Source organism: Nansenia antarctica (assembly GCF_963989245.1).
Source record: "Nansenia antarctica genome assembly, chromosome: 18".
In the NCBI taxonomy this organism is placed as follows: domain Eukaryota; kingdom Metazoa; phylum Chordata; class Actinopteri; order Argentiniformes; family Microstomatidae; genus Nansenia; species Nansenia antarctica.
The window spans coordinates 13,690,182-13,709,296 of record NC_137691.1 but is presented as its reverse complement, the minus strand read 5'-3'; the positions used below and the strand labels follow the sequence as shown (position 1 = coordinate 13,709,296).

General features: G+C 42.8%; 1 protein-coding gene across 8 annotated transcripts; it reads right to left on the bottom strand.

Annotated features, from left to right (window-relative positions):
• Positions 1-273: 273 nt before the first annotated feature.
• On the bottom strand, positions 274-18,628 carry LOC308172909 (6-phosphofructo-2-kinase/fructose-2,6-bisphosphatase 4-like; the record flags this gene model as incomplete). Of its 8 annotated transcripts, XM_080547876.1 has the most annotated exons (14): positions 274-1,431; positions 1,784-1,848; positions 2,055-2,117; positions 2,682-2,811; positions 3,042-3,146; positions 3,261-3,407; positions 3,766-3,973; positions 4,166-4,287; positions 4,549-4,605; positions 5,137-5,211; positions 5,307-5,373; positions 5,600-5,696; positions 5,825-5,941; positions 8,249-8,348. In XM_080547876.1, the coding sequence occupies 14 exons, from the start codon at positions 8,346-8,348 to the stop codon at positions 1,372-1,374; spliced, it is 1,413 nt and encodes a 470-aa protein (XP_080404002.1). In that variant the 3' UTR covers positions 274-1,371. The 8 variants fall into 8 exon arrangements, with proteins under 8 accessions (XP_080404002.1, XP_080403999.1, XP_080403998.1 ...); XM_080547873.1 differs by lacking the exon at positions 8,249-8,348 and adding an exon at positions 18,535-18,628 and having other exon boundaries at positions 274-1,848; XM_080547872.1 differs by having other exon boundaries at positions 274-1,848.
• Between the last annotated feature and the right edge of the window lie 487 nt (positions 18,629-19,115).

The following is a 19,115-nucleotide window of genomic DNA, read 5'->3' as shown; positions in this document are numbered from 1 at the left end:
CAATCAACATTGGCATACTTTATTGTGTTGAATGAATTAAGCTGAAACACGTTGGCCAAAATGACACATTTAATTTGCTAAAGACTCACATGAAATACATGACACGAAATCAGCTACCTGCATTAAAACACAAGTTGTTTGCGAATGAGAATTTATTTCTATCAATTGTAACTACAATCAATAAATACAAACTAGATAACCCTTTCATGGACATGTTATAATGAGAAGACAACAGCCAGGGTGAACTCATAAAATATTTATTCTTTCCACCGTGATCTTATTTACATCAAAGCATTGTTGTCCTGACACTTTAATAAGAGAACAACAATGAATCAACAGACATTGGTAAAATAAGGATAACATGGTGTTGTAAATCATGTAGGAAGTTTGACATTCACAGCATTATTGATGATTATAGTAATTATGACTTGTGCATATACACAGGCATTAGCAATCATTTTCATGTGCATTGCTTTGTTATGATACTAGCAACAGATGTCCACAGCAACGATCAATGTTTAACAGTTGGTGTTACTGGAGTACACAACAGTTGACATCAAATACCCTTCACTTATACATTAAACAACAGCAGAACACAAATTAGATGGGATAAATCACTTGTAAAACATGGTCAAAACTTGTCAATCAGTATACATTTTAACTAACATATTATCTTGGAATGAATATATGTGCAAAAATGCCTTTACATTGCCTGGCAAGACATCAAAAAATACTTAAATCAGTGTCCCTGCGTTGAGTCTATCAGCCTCAGCAGTTTGTAAACATAAGATATGTATTAAAAGGTAAAACAATGAACACAAGAATACAATGAAACAGAACGATTGATCAACACGAACAGAGCAGACAAAAGGCTGAACAAACCCATTTAATAACAATAAGACATGTTCGCAATAGGTTGAGGTTCATACATACACAGATATTGTCAGACGAAGCAATATTATCTCAATAAAGTTCAAAGCTACGTTTGATTAAAAGCCATATATATACTGTATTCAAAATATTATTCACATCAGGTGTTCATATGTACACGAGGACAAACACACGTAAACAGCCATGCGTGCAAAACACACACACACAAACAAACACACCCCCACACACCCCAATAGTGGGGTTAGTCACCATTGAACTGGATTCCAGTTGTTGAGTCTTTAATCACTGAGAGGAATCAAAAACGATCAGGTGAAAAACAGAGTAAAAAAAAAGAATAAAAACAACCTGAATCTATCCAATAAAACATCAGGATGCACTCCCAGTGAGGAATAAATAAGAAAAAAGCTAAACATCGTCGACAAGACTAGCAGGAGTGGTCCTGGTGAGTGACTTCACAAGGGTCTTGGGTGATGACACGGATCACTGGTGGGCGGGGACCGTGAACAGGGCTTCCGCTGGCATGCGGGAGATTTCGACATTCTGTAGAATGAGAAGAAAGAGGAAGGGTCAGCACTGGTCACAAGGACTGTATTCAGGAGGGTGCAGTGTGTATATATCTTTTTTTTTCTTTTCTTTTTTTTTCCCATCAAATGTGGACAAACCCCAAGATTCTCTGTCATGCGGAACAAGGAATTGTGCCAACTGCCAAGTGTCCAAATCTATTATCTGTAACTCTACTTATTGCAATCTTTTGAATGAGTCCAAGGACACAGATGAGGTTAGGGGACTTGGTCAGTTGGGCTCCTCCTACAATATGGAACAGAGGACATGTTTTAATGAGACTGGTACTTCCGTACTGTTCTGTAATAGTTGACCTCTCTGGGGTACGTACCTCTGGCTTGTCCCTGTGGGTGTTCACCGCCTCGACGTTCAAGGAAACAGACTCTACTTTACAACCTAGAAAGACATGTCGGTAGAGAGGGAAACCATCATGAGAAAGAAAGAAAAAGAGAAACAAACAAAAGGGAGATTATGGACTAGCAGACAGCTATTTAGTATTTTTTGTCAAGCCTCTAGGGGGCAGCAGTGCACTGGATGTATTCCACAAATGAACAACAATTTCAACTGGAGGAACTATACATTCAGAGATGCACTGTACTCACCATAGGCCACAGGGGTCAGCTTCAGCACAGTGTGCAAAGGGCACTTCAGGTAAGGCAGCTCCTCTGAAAACCAGAACACAGAAAAAACATTGTAAGATGAAATTAATACAATTTAGTTTGAATGGATCTGAAGCATTCACATTAATAATGCATTTATTTTAGTTAGACTAACGGATAGCTCAAGGAAAAAGATTCCCTTGTACCACTGGTTTAGTGGTCGAGTCATCAGGGTTACACTATTATATGTATGGGGTGATGGTAGTTTAACACTAGAACAGCCATGGGTGGGGTCATTTTACTCACCAAGTGAGTAAAAAAAAAAAAGACTAGTTCAAATTTCAGGTGGTCATTTCATGACTTTTCCTAGATATGTGCGTTCTACCACCCAGTATCCTTACATTTTCAAAACCACATCAGGATAAGCTAGTATAAAGCAATGTTATGCCGTTTAAGCAGTTTTTCTGTGTAGGAGGCAGGCTAAAATTGACAAGAAGCGCCAACTAGTGGTCTTTGTGTGTATGTAGCAGATTCCCCATTCTAAAGACTGGTCATTTGAACCCCCCCCCCGAGGCGGTGCCAACAGTAGGTGAAATAGGCATGGCTGGCCTTTAAAGGTTATGACCGAACCTGCACTCTTGTCCAGGAAGTAGGCGAGCAGGCAGCGCATGACAGCCTGGTGGCAGATGACCAGAACGTTCTCCTGCCTCTCCAGCTCCATGATGACCGGCTCCAACCGCTGCACCAGGTCCTCGTACGACTGGGGGGAGAACCAGAGGTGTGTCACACACACACACGGTACACACACGGTACACACGCGCGCACACACACGCTACAATACACTCACTCACGCACGCACACACATACACACTACAACACACGTACACACTACGACACACGTACACACTACAACACACACACACACAGGCACACGCACACACGGGTAGTTTGGAAGGGCAGTAACCAGGATGTTTGCCATGAGGGACTCACCTCTCCTTTAGGGTAGCGGTAGCGGTATTTGTCCTGGTCTCTCAACGCAAACTCCTGAGGAAAACTTTCCTGGATCTCTTCATACATCATCTCCTCACACACACCCTGTGGGCAGAGGGAGAGGACCCAGTCAAAACCCAAGCATACACACAAATACATTCTCTCTCCATTTCTCTCTGTCACACACACACACACACACACACACACACACACACATACTGCGTCTATCTCATTGAGAGCCTTCCATTGCTCGTAGGGCACGGCCACGGCCTCGGCGGTCTGGATGGTCCTCTTCATCTGACTGGTCCACACCTTCAGGTCTTTGATGTTCTGGTCCTGGATGAACTTCCCCAGACACCTGGAGAACTGGGAGCACAGCGGAGAGAACCCACAGTAAGACAAGAGGTCATTAAACGAGAGAGTACGGGGGGGGGGCTATGTGATGTTTCAAGCACCATGGCATGTAGAGTACTGTACTGCATGTGCATGTGAATACAATCCAAACTTTCTATCAGGGGGAGGCTGGTGTCCCTCGTTTCCGTTCCATGCATTAACAATGAGCACGTCCTCCGATTTCTACCTCCGCTGGTTTTTTATCCAGGGTAAAACTATATGTTATCTAGATATGGTGTTTACCACTGTCAAAGTCTCAACACAAATAGACACACATGCACACACACCTCAACGCACACACACCTCAACACACACACACACACACACACACCTCCTTGCCCCTTGCAGACAGGCCAGAGTCTCCTCCTATGCGACCGTTGACGTTGAGGTCACTCTCTCCGTGGCGACACAGGTAGATGGAACGCGGCGTGATGTGGATGTTCATCAGGTAGTAGACGATCCGGCTCTGGATGTGGTCCAGGACACGGTTCACCAGGTACCGCCGGCCCACATCCATGATTTTAATGTAGGACAGATCTCTGAAGGGTGCAGAGAGGGAGGGGAGGGAGGGAGGAAGGAAGGGGTGGAGTGGGGGTTACATTACGAGTGACCGTTATTCTGGTGACCTGGCTGGTGACCTAGTTTTAGGAGCTTGTGGTGGATGTGTCACCAGACCAGACCAGTAGAGCTCAGCACAGTACACAGACCAGTACAGCTCTTACAACTCTTACCTGTCTAGGACCTCGTCCAGAGGCTCGTAGGAGTTCTCATAACACTTGATCCTCTTCATGAAGTCCTTGACGGCCTCCTCTGTGTTGCAGTCAATGTAGTCAGGACTGCTTAGCTTCACTTGCTGAAGGAACCGGGAAATAGATGTCCAGATAAATAAAGCTTTAGCTCACTTTTGTATAATGCGCGTTATAAAAACATGTGAAACTTTGCCCCTAGCATATCAACACTGGCATCGTCAAAACGATTCGTCTCACAAGACACAGAATATGAATAATTAAGTTCTTTAAAATGTCACGCGTTATAATTTCAGAGTCTGCCATGTTATATAATAACAAGTGCAAACACAGAAAGAATAAACAGGCGTATCAGAGATGTCACTCACCACTATGTTCTCAGCAATGACATCCGGGTCCTCGCAGACCGACTCCACAAAAAACACCTGGGAGATGGACAGACAGAGATGGGTACAAAGTAGGGGTGTAACGGTACACCAAAATTTCGTCTCATATGAGTGAGCAAGTTCGACGTACAGCCAGCCGTATACCCGATCACAGTTGAACAATGAGTGCTTTGAGTGCTTTGAAAGGCGCCCATAAATAAAATGCATTATTATTATTATTATTATTATTATTATTAATTCCGGCATATAGCTTTGAACCGATCCACCTGTCCATCGTAGGTAACCGAGAAACCGTCATGTTCTCAAACAGGAGACTTAAGGGATGCTAGAGGAACTTCAAGCTCTAGTTTAAACTAAAAGCTAAACTACTGACAAACAAAAAAAGTTCTGCAGCTGTAAACGAACGCTGCATTAGTTCAGAACACACGCAAACCGAACCGAAGGACCCGTACCGAAACTCTTCGGTACAAATACATGTACCGTTACACCCCTAGTACACAGTAAGCACTAGAGGTCAACGAGAGGTCCAATAACAAACTCCATCAAACGCCTGGCTCTGTTTTAACATACCTTGAACCCGTTCTGCTCAGCAAACCTGGTGATGGTCCCTCTCCTCTCTCTGGTGGTATTAGTGGCGTCAAACACCTGAGTCAGGAAGACACTTCAGTCATTTAGACGATCCTTATTCACTCACACTGACAACCACATCAGTAACCCAGAGCCTGGTCTGATCTACTCACCGCCACCTGCCCCCCCTCCACATTCAGGTACTGGCGGACGTCATTCAACGCAGCCAACGCACACTGCCTATGGACACACACACACACACACACACACACGGTCAGAGACATGGTCAGTCGATCTATTGAATCAAGGTATTAAAACTGTCTAGAGAGCCAGTCCTCAGCCATTTTAAGCTAAACAAAGAGGTTGTTCTTTATGACTGTTTGGTATAATAAGATAAGATATGGCAAGTGATTGGCTAACTCGACCCGTGTCGGGGGCCAAACAGCCTCTCTCTCCCCTTCCTCACTTTCTGATCTTCAGCCCCTCCTCGTTGTCTGGACGGAAAAACTCAAAGGACTTGTAGATCTTCACACACTCTCTCCGGTACTGACCCACGTTGAACTCTAAAACACAAGACAAGACAGAGACTCTCAGACACAGAGGGCAACTTACAGGGTGGAGAGAGAGAGAGAGAGAGAGGGAGTGAGTAAGAGAACGAGAGAGAAGGAAAGAGTGGTGCTGGATTAGGTACCTTTGGTGGGCACGCCTATCCAGTTGAGGTAGCGAGTCAGCTTCTTGGAGATGTAGGTCTTCCCCCTCGCGGGCAGTCCAACAGTCACAATGACGGTGGGACAGTTGGTCATACATACTGAGAGAGAGAGAGAGAGAGAGGAGAGAGGGGGGGGTTGATGACTTGACCTATTGTACACACAGTGAATATCAGTGAACGGCAGAGTCAGTTCTTAGTCGAGTGCAGCACTGCCCCATTCAGGCAGAATCTAATAACACAATTAGTCAGACATCTGTATTAGACGAGACCACTGATCTACACTCATCAGCAACTTTATTAGGCACACCTTGCTAGTACTGGGTTGGATCCCCTCTTTTGCCTTCAGAACTGCCTTAATTCTTCGTGGCATAGATTCAACAAGGCGCTGAAAACATTCCTCAAGAGATTTTGGTCCATATTGACATTACACAACCACACTCATTTTCACCCAGAGAACTGCCACTCACTGGATATTTTCTCTTTTCCTATAGACAGATCAGTGGACTATATCTCCTAACATTTGGGAGATCATATCAGCACAACTGTTTGAAGGTGAGGAACCCTCAAAGAGACTTTCATATTAGGAGAAATCTTATTGTACAGATCATCACAATTGTGAGCTCAGAACGAATGCTCAGAGAGGCTTGTCAGACAGATGAAAAGAAAGTAGAAGTAGAGAGAGAGGAGCAACAAGCATGAAGGAGCCCTTTGTGTTGTCGGAGAGGGGATCTCTGAAAAATCACGCGAGAGCAACTCAAGCAGACAACGTCCTCTGGAGAGAAGGGGAGTGTGTGGGGGGGGGGGCTCTTTCTCTCTCTCACACACACACACACACACACACACACGTTTGTATCGTTAATTAAGCTAAGATGAATTGCAAGGTGTCCTCAGAGTGAAGTAACACTTCACAGCTGGTGCCAATATATGCGCATTTGAGTGACTTCATGAAAACATTGACCACCAACCTTGTTGGACTAAGTCATCTATGAGGCCCCCTTCAGAACAAAGGGAGGGGAAACGACACAATCTTTCAGCCAACTGGCTATCAGGCTCTGGTGACCAACCCTCGGCCAAGCAACTGTAATCCCCTCCACTGGCCCTATTGGTTGATTGAGAGAAGGGTAGGACTCAAGGATTAGTGTAAACATACAGTGCCCGGCATGGTTCTTTGTTCTGTGCCCTTTTCTATATTGAGCTTAATACTACTAAACAGGTCAACTTCACTGAATTCTGCTGTTTCTGCACCTGAGTCAGAGGGAGGTCACCCCCTAAAAGACCACAGCTCATGAGCAGAACACTAGCTAGAGGTTGACTCATCAAAAAGAGACAGAGACGCACCAGGCAAGACCCGACACAGACTGCAGAATAACCACCTTCTGCCTGGCTAAGTCAGTGCGCTGCCATCTCTCATACACACACACCCTTTCCAAAAACAACTCTTTGGACACCTATGAAATATGTATAATGTGTCTTTTTAAATGTTTTATCTATTTACTTCTTATATTTGCTTTTATTCATTGTAATTTTTATTTTCTTATGCTCCCCTTGCTGTATTTTTAAATAATGCATATAAAGCACTTTGAATTGCCCCTGAAATGTGCTATACAAATAAACTTGCCTTGCCTTGCCTTGCCATGTAAAGATGACATAGGATCTAGTCTACAGTCATTCACAAATGCGCGTTTTGGTAGGACCTCTGTGAACCCCACAGCGGGTTGTTTGGGGTGACTCGGTGCGTTCTTGTTTTGACAATAACAAATAGCAACAATAATAGCAACAACAAATGACCAGTCCCTTCTCAACGATGCTGGGCTACAGAACAGTCGGCGGTCCAAAACAAACAATTACTTAAACAAACACGGTGCTCTTACGTTATGCTTACATTCGCTTACAGTGTGTCCACATTTGCAAAAAAAAAAAAAAAAAAAAACTATTTGATTAACAATGGCAACTTCAAATAAAAACAACCTAGGATAAATATAGGAAATAGGATATTTGGTTATTAAATAATAATAATATATATATAATATATAACAATAATTATGCGGTCGAATTCCAAATTGGGTGCGTGGTCACGTGTCATCAGGTACAAATCCAGTGCGTAAGTACGCTCGTTCCTCTGCGTGCAATGTCCTGCTACATTAATGGTTTGAGCATACACAGAGGATATACCAAGTCCAATAACAATTATATCTAGACTAAATGAATATGATGCAATATTGCACCCCCTGGTATACCCTGGCACCTTTCTGCGCCACGCCGCATTGAAGACACTCCACCGTGCGTAAAAAGAGATCCTCAAAAGTTCCAGAGACAGAGAGTACAAATGAGATCAAAGATCAGGACATTGAGTCCACGCGTGTCCTGTCCACCCTCTATCCTGGCATTGGCATTCAACCAACTTACCCTTTCTTTGTGAACTGTGCCTTTCGGGAAGCCCGTTTTTACATGGCATCCATATTTTCTTCAGTGGATTTTGGGTGAGTTCGCGGGGTGATGTTGCCATAATAATAATAATAATAATAATAATAGTATATTCGGTGGAACATCAACCTGGCTGCTGCACCATGGCCTGTGTCTATGCGACAGACAGAGGTGGTGTTACTGTTAGATGTCCGCTGCGCCGAGCAGCAGGGGGTTATATCTGCCGAGGAACATCAAACGTGTAGCATTACCGTAATGTCACTAAACTGAGCGCACAACATAGTAAAAAAAAAAAGAAAAGAAAAAAGTGTTACTGGCTATACAATACAACCAAAAATTCCTTTACAATTTCTGATAATTCATAATAAGCCTGCATTATGTTCAGTAGCCTATGTGCCTACATTATGTTCAATATGTGAAGTACATTATGTTCAATAGCCTACATTATGTTCAATAACCTACATTATGTTCAATAACCTACATTATGTTCAATAACCTACATTATGTTCAATAGCCTACATTATGTTCAATAACCTACATTATGTTCAGTACATTATGTTCAATAACCTACATTATGTTCAGTACATTATGTTCAATAGCCTACATTATGTTCAATAACCTACATTATGTTCAGTCTTAATGTGTCATTAATGAGCAGAACCACATTAACAAAAAGATACAGGAGAGCAAAAACAAAACTTGATTATAGGCCTATGGGAATTTCGTTGCATTTAAAACAATAAATAAAGATTCACCATTATAAGAACTTATTATTTTTGTGTTCTCAAACATGTTTGTTACAATAATAAAACATTTTTAAAAATACGTTTATGATGAGTAATAATCGAGTTGTTCTTCACAGTGGATTAATACCTATAGTGAGTTGGAAAAACGTCAATGTCACAATAGTTGAAGGATTGTCATTATTTGTTTCTTCCATGCACCTGTGCCACCGCATTCCTATATTTTATATATCATGTATAGTATAGCATTCTTATATTATTTAGTTATTTTGTTTATCTTTGTTCTATGCCACTTCGATTGTATGGTTTATTCTTGTTTTATTATTATGTAGTTTATATTATTGCTATTGTGTGTTCTATTGATCACTATTGTTCTATTATTATGTTTATGCTGTGTGAATATCTTAAAGCACTGTGAGCTGCAACGTTTGCAGGAAACGTGCTATACAAATAAAGGTTATTATTATTATTATTATTATTATTATTATTATTATTATTATTATTATGTCATGTTTTCGACTAGGGCAGAGATAACCATGCAGTCACTGTGATCGCTACCGTAATACAGGAGAACAGCGCCCTTCAAAATGCATATCGTAAGCAGTTAAAGGGGCTCAGGAAGGAAGGGAGGGAGGGAGGAAAACGCACGAGATCAAAATAAAAGTCTTCTGTGGTTCACATGCAGCACACGTGGGCAGAGAATGATGATGCGAGTTTAACCAATTAGAGATGAGAGAGCGAAGTTCCTATCCAATGGTAGGGGAGACACGGGGGTCGGGAGGGCGTGTTCGCTGCTGCGATCTGCTCATAAACAGCGTGGTAACAGCGTGGGCAGGTTCTGGGTTAGACTCAATATTCACCGTGACAAAAACTGTCCTGTCAGGGATAAATGCTCTGACCTCAAACACTAACTGTCTTTGCCTTCTAATGGCACAAAGACGCTACTTTCATGCACAGAGCTCCGTTGGTGTGATACAGTGTATTTAGCCAAGGCCAAACGCGTTTGTTAATCTCACTCAAACACATTTACAGAGTTACGTGAGAAGTCATGAGAAGTTTCGAGGCGACTTATTATTATCAGTGGTCGACTCAGCTTTATTAAAGAGCTTTACAAATATATATCTAATCGCAATAATACATGTATCATTTTTGCAAGACTGTACACATCAAACAATAGTGATAAAATACAGCCCCCCCCCCCTCGCTGAATTCGACAGCGCCCCCTATTGAGCACTTTGAGCAGTACACGTGTATTTGTTGACGAACAGATGCAGTATCTCCATTGCAACACTGGGTGGTGCTGTATATCCACTTTCTCCCAGGACAGGAGGGCCTTTTGTCACTATTTAGGCTATTACCTCATGTGTATCTCAATAAGGATCCGCCTCAGTGTAGAGTTCTATAGCGACATACAAACTGAGCAAAACACTTCAGAAAAGTATGTTGACTGACTGACAAATTGACAGTGGTCCGCCATACCATAGAGACGGCTCCATCCTTCCTCTGCCTGTGTTGACAGTGCTAAGTGCTCAGTGCACGGTTACAGTCCCAGGCTAGTCAGTGTGTCAGCAGGATTAATCCTATCAGCCAAAAGGTAAACACCTACTCTAGCATACACCATTTCTGATCATCTTACTCTCTAACTCGCACACATACACTATTCCTCTGCTCTCTTTATGGGCAAACACATTTTTGGGAACTGAAAAAAAGGTAAATAATGCAACAACATCCATTAATAAAAAATTAAAACGTGTCAGATTACACTGACAAGGCTTAACTAAACCTAGTCCTGGACTAAATCACACTCTCAATGTAAAATGTAAAATCTCCATTGAAGACACTTTTTAAGTCTAGGATTAGGCCTTGTAGATTAAGCCTCGTCTGTGAAACCGGTCCATGTTGTGACACTTGTTGTGAAAAGTGACACTTTTCTATAACCAGAATAACGACTGACTGCGGATGACAAAAGATCATGAGACAAGAGGATTAATGCTGTCTAGGCACCGCAGACACACACAAAAAAAAACGGATGACAAATCCAGAACTGACCGGATTGAGGCTGCATCATTCTCTCTCATCCTTACTCCGCCTGTTCCTCTCTGTCCTTACCTCCTCTTTACCGACACCACGCTCTTCTAATCAATCTCTTTGTACCGTCTGTCTCGCTCTCTGTTGTCTCCTGGGCTACATGCCACCCATTCTCTCTCTCTCTGTGTTGCTTTAGTTCCTATGATGACACCAGGGGAGGCCGGTGGAGGTAGAAATCGGAGGACGGGCTCATTGTAATGCAGGGAATGGAACTAGGATACCGTTCCTCATTCCGTTCCATGCATTACCGTGAGTCCGTCCTCAGGTTTTTCTACCTCCACTAGCCTCCCCTCTGGATGACACAGAATGTTCCAGTGAGTGGTCTGGCCTTTTCGAACATTGACAAAGACAGACATGTTGAACATGCTGGCCTGCTTTAGACCAATGCAGCCTCCTCACCTCTGGATCTCTGGTTGTCAACATTAATCACAATCATCATCATCATCATCTTCATCCTCCCTGAACAGCCTTCAGATCCACAAGGAGTGTTCTTCCAGAGTGTCTATTTCTAGACCTTGAGCAGGAGCGAGAGAGGGCAGCCTCAGAGGAGATAGTTAGATAACAGGGGGATCAGTCCAAAGCACAAACAGTGCCTGTGCCCATGAACGAGCCTCCCCTCCATCTCTGATGTCGCTGTGTCTATTACTGACTAATATCTTCCTCATTTATTATATTTGTTTTTATGTCTGTGTAATTACTAGGCCGGCGGGACTGTCTTGTCAAAGAGAGCGGAAGAGTTCCTTCAAGGACAGAGCAGAATACTTTTTAAATTGACTTAACATGGTTCCTCCCTTCATGATTATTTAATCTAATGTGTGTGTTCATGCGTGAGTGTGTGTGTGTGTGTGTGTGTGTGTGTTATACGGGGGAGACAGGCGAGCAAATTGCATGCATGGACATCACTGCGCTGATAGTAGAGGAGCGGTAACTTCGCTGCTGGACTTAAGTTCAATTTCGGGCGTCATATGCCCTCAAAGGGGGGAAATGCAACATGGAAAATATGTCAAAATGACATATGATTCGCAAGGCATTATGGGAGATTTCTCATTATACTCAGTTTGATTTCAGGACACCCTACCCCTACATGTGAATGCGCTAAATTGTGGGATAGGGCTAAGTGGTTGGGGCAAGGGGTGTATTGGGATTGGGAATGTATCTCTGGTCAATTAATCATCACTTCAGTCATCCTGTTACGCTCATCATGATCCATCCATGAGTACCATGAGATACTTCCCGAATAACCGCATACCAAAGGGTAGAGAACTAGACATGCAGGACACAATGCTTCAAGCAGCAATGCTCCCATCTCAACAAAGGACAAAAGAATGACAGTCAAAGATAGCCTCAACATTTTTCCTCTCCGCAACATTGAACGCAGAACGTTACTGGCCGTAACGAGAGATGAACCAGTCACAGTCCTACCAGGTTCTCACGGAAATATCAGATAACAATGAGTTGATTTACGATAACCACTTACCTCATCAACTGTCTACTGTGAACAAAGGAAGATGTTCATTGAGGACTAACATGGATCAGGATGCATTTCAACACAGAGGTCAGGTTATACTCTCTGCCTCCAAACTGCTGTGCAAAGCTATGCAAAGAAGACCAGCGGATGTGAGCTTCCCTCCATCCAGGACAGCTACAGCGACCGGTGTGTCAGAAAGGCCCTCAGGGTTATCAAAGATCCCAGCCATCCAAATCCGAAACTGTTCGAACTACTGCCATTAGGGAAACTGTACCGTAGCCTCGAGGCTAAAACCCAGAGGATGTCGAACAGCTATCCTCAAGCAATCAGGCCCTTGGGAAATGCACTGGTATAAGGCAAAGGACTGTCTCCCCCAAACCATCTCCACTGCATGCCTGATTGCTTGAACACTACTCCCACTTGAACTCTGCACTGTTCCATATCTGTACCATATTGCTCACCGTATGACAGTGTATTACATCTCATTGTAACTGGCACAGCACTTTTTTGCACCACCTGACTACTACTTGAACCTCCTGTAATGTATACATTAACTATTTTATAGCATACTGTATGATATTGCATCTCATGCATTGGAATCTGCACAGCATTTTGCACTACTGTTCTTCAGCAGCACGACTGGTCCCGCTGTAATACAGCCACTATCACGTTCTTACCTCATCCTACTTGTTTATCATCCTACTCGTTTACTTTCTTCTATTATTGTTGCCAATGCAATTGTTGCAATGCCAATGTCGAATGAACCTGAACCCAAGACTTGTACTCTGTGTACCCGTACATTGATGTAATAAAAGCAATTCTGATTCAATGGAAGTCCTTCACTCTGAATCTTGTAATCCTTAACACAACTAAACAACACACACCCATACAAAGCAGCTACACCACCCAATCTCTCTCTGAGACTAATATTGACTCACGGTGCAGCACACCCTGCAATCTGTCATAAGTCAAACAGTAAACATCAGGGTAGGAACATGAGAGTAAGGTCATATGTGACACCGTCTGGTCTGGTGAAAAGGTCTGCATCTGCATGACTGCAGACCTTTGTTGTGCAAATTACCAAAAAGCTAGGGCTTTTTTTTAATGAAAGTTTTTATAAAAGTTTAAGTGTTGAAGAGCCCACTCAAAATAACAAACAACAGTTTTAGGATCACTAAATAGCCTACTTTGTGAATTGGATTCACTGTATCATGTCCCATCCTGCTTCAGGCTACTAGGTTAGTGATACATGTCTTGTAAACAAACTTACATTTTAGGACGTGTTCAAAAGCAAGGGCTGTTATGTGATGTGATTATAGCATGTTGATGTTCTATCAGCATGTTGTGATGTGCTAGCCAACGTGTCTGTTCTGATTCAGAGTGAGTTTCTCTGGTATTTGGTTTAAGGTGTACCAACATTCAAATAAGCATATTATCTTCTTCAATTATTTTCAGACAATTATTTTTTTACAATCTGCACTTTTATAATCTGTAAAAAACTGAAAAATGACCTTGCCTTCACCAGAACATGTCACATATTTCTTTATCAGTAATAAAGATTTCATTTGACCTGATTGAAATGCAAAAATAAAAACACCTTTTCATGCCACCTTTGTGTTTATAATGTGTGGTGCTGCTAGGCAAGGGGGAAGATGAGGCGGTCTTATCTAGGTCTGCAGCACAGGAAAGAAATGGTTGCTCTCTCTTATAGAGCCCTACAGACTCGTGCACACAGACACAAACAGACAATAACATAAACCCATAAACATGCAATTGCACATGCACACGCATATTAAAAATCCTCCCCCCCTGCCACCTGAAGCCTTTAAAGGGATTCCAAGCATAGAGATGAACTTTCACACAGATAGAGAGGGGGAGGGAGCAAGAGAGGCAAACAGCGAGAGTGAGAAAAGGACAGATTTAAGGGGACAGTGTGCGAGGAACGGGCAGAGAAGAGGGGAGGGAGGGAAAGCAAGAAGGAAGTGCATGGCCTTTATGAGAGATACAGAGGAAGAGAGAGAGGGAGAGGGAGCGAGAGAAAGAGAAAGGTGCACACAGGCAGATTTACAGGCACTGGGAGACGGTGGTCGACAGAGCTGCAGGCAGCCCAGGGTGATGAATGGCTACTGGGGTCGGCTACAACGTAGTGACTACAGCCTAGAACATAGTAGGACTAATCCCGTCCCTGTCCAGTCCAGTCATACTGCAACACAGGGCACAGGTGCACTGTGAGAGAGAAGATCCTATTCTCCACTATAGCCTCTGCTCTGTTCATCTGTGTGTGTGTGTGTGTGTGTGTGTGTGTGTGTGTGTGTGTGTGTGTTTGGTCTCAAAACAGCCTCAATTGATTGCAAGATGTTGGAAACATTCCTTTGAGATTCTGGTCTATGATGCCATGATCCCATCACACAATCCCTGCATATCTTTCAGGTGCACAACATCCAGTTCGACCACATCGCAAAGGTTCTATTGGATTCAGATCCAGTGACTGCCACTTAAGAACACTGAACTCATTGTCACGTTCATGAAACCAGTTAGACTTTTGCTTTGTGACATCATGGTACATTATCATGCTGGAAGTAGCCATTAGAAGATGGGTACGTTGTTGTGGCCATGAAGGGATGGACATGGTCAGCAACAACACTCAAATAGGCCGTGGCATTCAAGCGATGATTGCTATTAACGGGCCCAATGTGTGCCAAGAAAATATTCCCCACACCATTACACCACCTCCATGAATGACAAGGCGCATAGGTGTTCCTAATAAAGTGCTCAGTGAGTGTGTGTGTGTGTGTGTGTGTATATATATCACTATTTGCACTTCTGGTTGTATACTGTATATAGCCTATATGTGTGGGAATTTGAAAGAATTCTGGTCATCACCAACACCTGAGCATATACATACAGGCATTTTCCCGTATACACCTACGGTACTCATCTATCAGGTTGCATATCACAGTACCTGCACACCTTGTATTCCCTTGTAGTTACAACACAATCAATAATCTGTGTACTCATATATTCACTAGGATGCAGGGTTGTCATGTGTAACGTATAGTAACCATATGGTAAAGCCTGCATGAGAGATATGGACACTGAGGGACATGGACATGGGAAGGTTATAAGTTCAGGGCCACAGCTGTCATATCAAGTTAGGAGTAAAATGCAGTTTGCAACAGTAATGCCACTGTGACTGCACAAAACAGTCCCTGCCACACAGGAGCACCGGTTATGCATCAACACTGGCGAAGCATCACGTAGCTTGATCTAAGAAAGAAAAAAAATGAAGTGGGCTTATTTGGAACACACATGGGCTTAAAGGGTGCATTCGGTACCCATTAAGCCCATGCCGGACATATTTCCTTAAATCAAATAATAAAAACATTAAAAAGTGGTATAAATTAATTTTCAAAACTTCATATGAGCGATTAATGTTTAATTTAATCTATACTTTTCTTACTTATATTGTGGCAGTATATATTAAAAATGTCTGCAAACAGGTTTTAGTGGGCTTAATAGGGACGGAAATTTTATATTTTGCCAATAAACCTAATGTGCAATGGGGGTTGAATAATTTTGATTGTAACTGTACATGATATTTTTAAAACATGATAGGTACAGTATGGAAAGTATGGTAGTTAGAGGTATACAGTTATGAGCTATGTACAGTTAAGGTAGCTAGGTACAGTATGGTATGTACAGATGTACAAGTAGTGGCCATATCAAAGGAGGTATGTGCAATGTGCCAAAAAATATGGTAAAAGGTAAGTATTTGTAAACAGCAGTAGTGCAAATGGTAATTGAGTGTTCACATTGACCAGGGGTGTGTGCAACTAGCAGTAGTGCAAAGGCTGGGGAGGGGATGGGGGACAACAACAACTCATTGTATCCCGTGTGTGTGTGTGTGTGTGTGGGGGGGGGGGGGGTACTGAGAGTCATTCATTGTACATTGTACATATCTCATGATATCATGAAAACCCAACAAACATAGCCTGCTTGGGGTAAACATAGAGGGAAATTATAGTAATCCTGCCCCTGCGTGTGTGTGTGTGTGTGTGTGTGTGTGTGTGTGTGTGTGTGTGTGATGCCACATTCCTGCCATCGACATAGATGCAGGCACAAAGAGGGAGATCTGGTCTCACCCATAGGCATTGCTCAATTCTGGAAAAGACAGAAGGATTTACCAGAAACATGAGTGAGACTCTACAGCTGGCTACTCTTGTTCTATGACATCATCATCATCATCGGCTGTGCGTTCCTGATGTGTGAACCACACGGCGACACTATCTAAACGCATTATTGAGAATTAGCATGGTTCACCCACTCATCATCACAAGCTGTCACAGGTCTCTACTTTGATTACACGTACGCATGTATACCCATGCAACATTAAGTCAAAATGTGAAACACCACAGGAGACACACTCTGAGAGACAAGGATAAAATAGGGCAGTGACGTTTCTGATGTCATCCTTAAAATCCTTCTGAGTCTCTGGCCCAGTCTTATCTGCCATAACTGAGTCCTAGGATTAGGCCCACATACATAACCCTAACCCCATACATAACAGCTTCAGTTCCCACACTGCAGTTCTATATCGAACGGACGAACGGACAAGTTGGTTTGTTCTATTAGGCCTCTACACAATGTCAATATGTTGAGGTGGAACCAGGGGGGTATTCCATCAACATCACTAAAGGAATATCCTCGCCAGATTTATCAGAATAAGCCTGGATTTTCCTTAAGCGACATTGATGGAATACCCCCCCAGGAAACACACATTTAGAAAACAATGCAAAGCTTTTAATATCTAACATTTAACAAAACACTGATAACGCTGACTTATCCTAGTGAGTCTATGTGCATTACATAAATTGAATACGAACATTTTAAAATGCATTGATTGTTCAAAGAGAAAGCAACATTTTGTCTGCATAAACCTCACTGTCCCCCATAAGGATCAGTCAGACCTGTGGTTGTTCCAGGAGATGGAGAGTTAAGCCAGTGTACAGGGGCCAGCTGCCTCTCCTTGCAAGCTGCCACTGGCTGGAGTTTCCAATCCTGGAGGCTTTCTAAACCAATGCACATTGCTGAACAATTGACATGACTGCACACAAACAACTGAGCATCTGAAATGTAGGCAGGCAGAGGGAGGGATCATGGGGATAGAGACAGGAACAATCACATCAACCTATTACTAAAACTGGCTTTGAAAATCCAGTTTATACTGGGCAACATCTAAAAACAACCCCATATTCCCAGGAGCAAAAACCTCTACATAGAAAAGCATAACAAGCTTCAGCCCCCTCAGCACACTGCTGCTCCCAGCTGATCTCCCAGTCTTGCTATATAAACTAACCTTTTCCAGGTCTATTTTTCCAGCAGCTGTCCATGCAAAAGCCCCAGTTGTGGTGCAGGGGGGGATAGGAACACATGTTGTTTTCAGTTTGAAGCTGTTTCTCCACACCTGATCACTTCCATGGCATATCCTGGGTTTTAAATGCACCGTATCTCATTCAAACGAGGGTATCGATTGCACCCATGCACGTGTCTAGACAGGCATGCACATGTCTGAAGCTGCAGAAACCCTTCATGTTGTTGGCGGACCACTGGACACTACTATCCCCTGGGCTAGCCTAGACTGTGATGCTAACAGGGCAGGGAGAACCAGCCAGCACAAGGGCCTTTTTTGCAAAACACTAAAACTTACACTGACTCGCTCATCTAAAACATTAGGCGTTGACATCGCTATTTTATTTTATTTTAAATGCACTAAAAAAGGGAAGTGTTTTCTGTTTAGTGGTTCCCTGCCCCCCTCCCAGCTTGTTTACTTCATAGCCCCCCATGCATTGGAGCTGCATGCACGTCCTACGTTCACAACTCACCTCATCGTATCCAAAACACGAAACGACTAAAAGTAAAACTGGGCAATGAAACACGATTAAACCGCTAAATCGATGTCGATGGCTTACCTGATCTGTCCCGCGTGCTTCGTGGGCGACAAGAGCCCCTCATGGTGGTCCAGGTTTGGAGGTGTTAGATGGTCAGATGGTTGTGGTTGTGGTTGTGTGTGCGTCTGTGTTCAACACTGTGAGATGAAGCTTTGGAGGCTCGACTCTTTTCGCACGGGGGGCGCGGCACTCACAGCACTGATGCGCAACCAAAACAAGGAAAGGCGTGACGTCAGAATTATAAGGTTTTTGTCGATTTTTTTTTTTTTTTACATAATCTGATCCATTAGGTGTTTATTAATGCCTGTGTGATGTTATATATTGATATAAATATTGATATCAATATTGATGATATTTTTAAAATGTTGACATTTTTGAGTTAGTAATTCATAAAATACAAAGGTTCCATCTCACAAAACATAATGGAATGTCAAAACGTTGACGCTCAATATCTCTGAACTGCCCTAAACGGAGATAGAACCTTATCATTCTAAACGGAGATAGAACCATATCATTCTAAACGGAGATAGAACCTTATCATTCTAAACGGAGATAGAACCTTATCATTCTAAACGGAGATAGAACCTTATCATTCTAAGCTC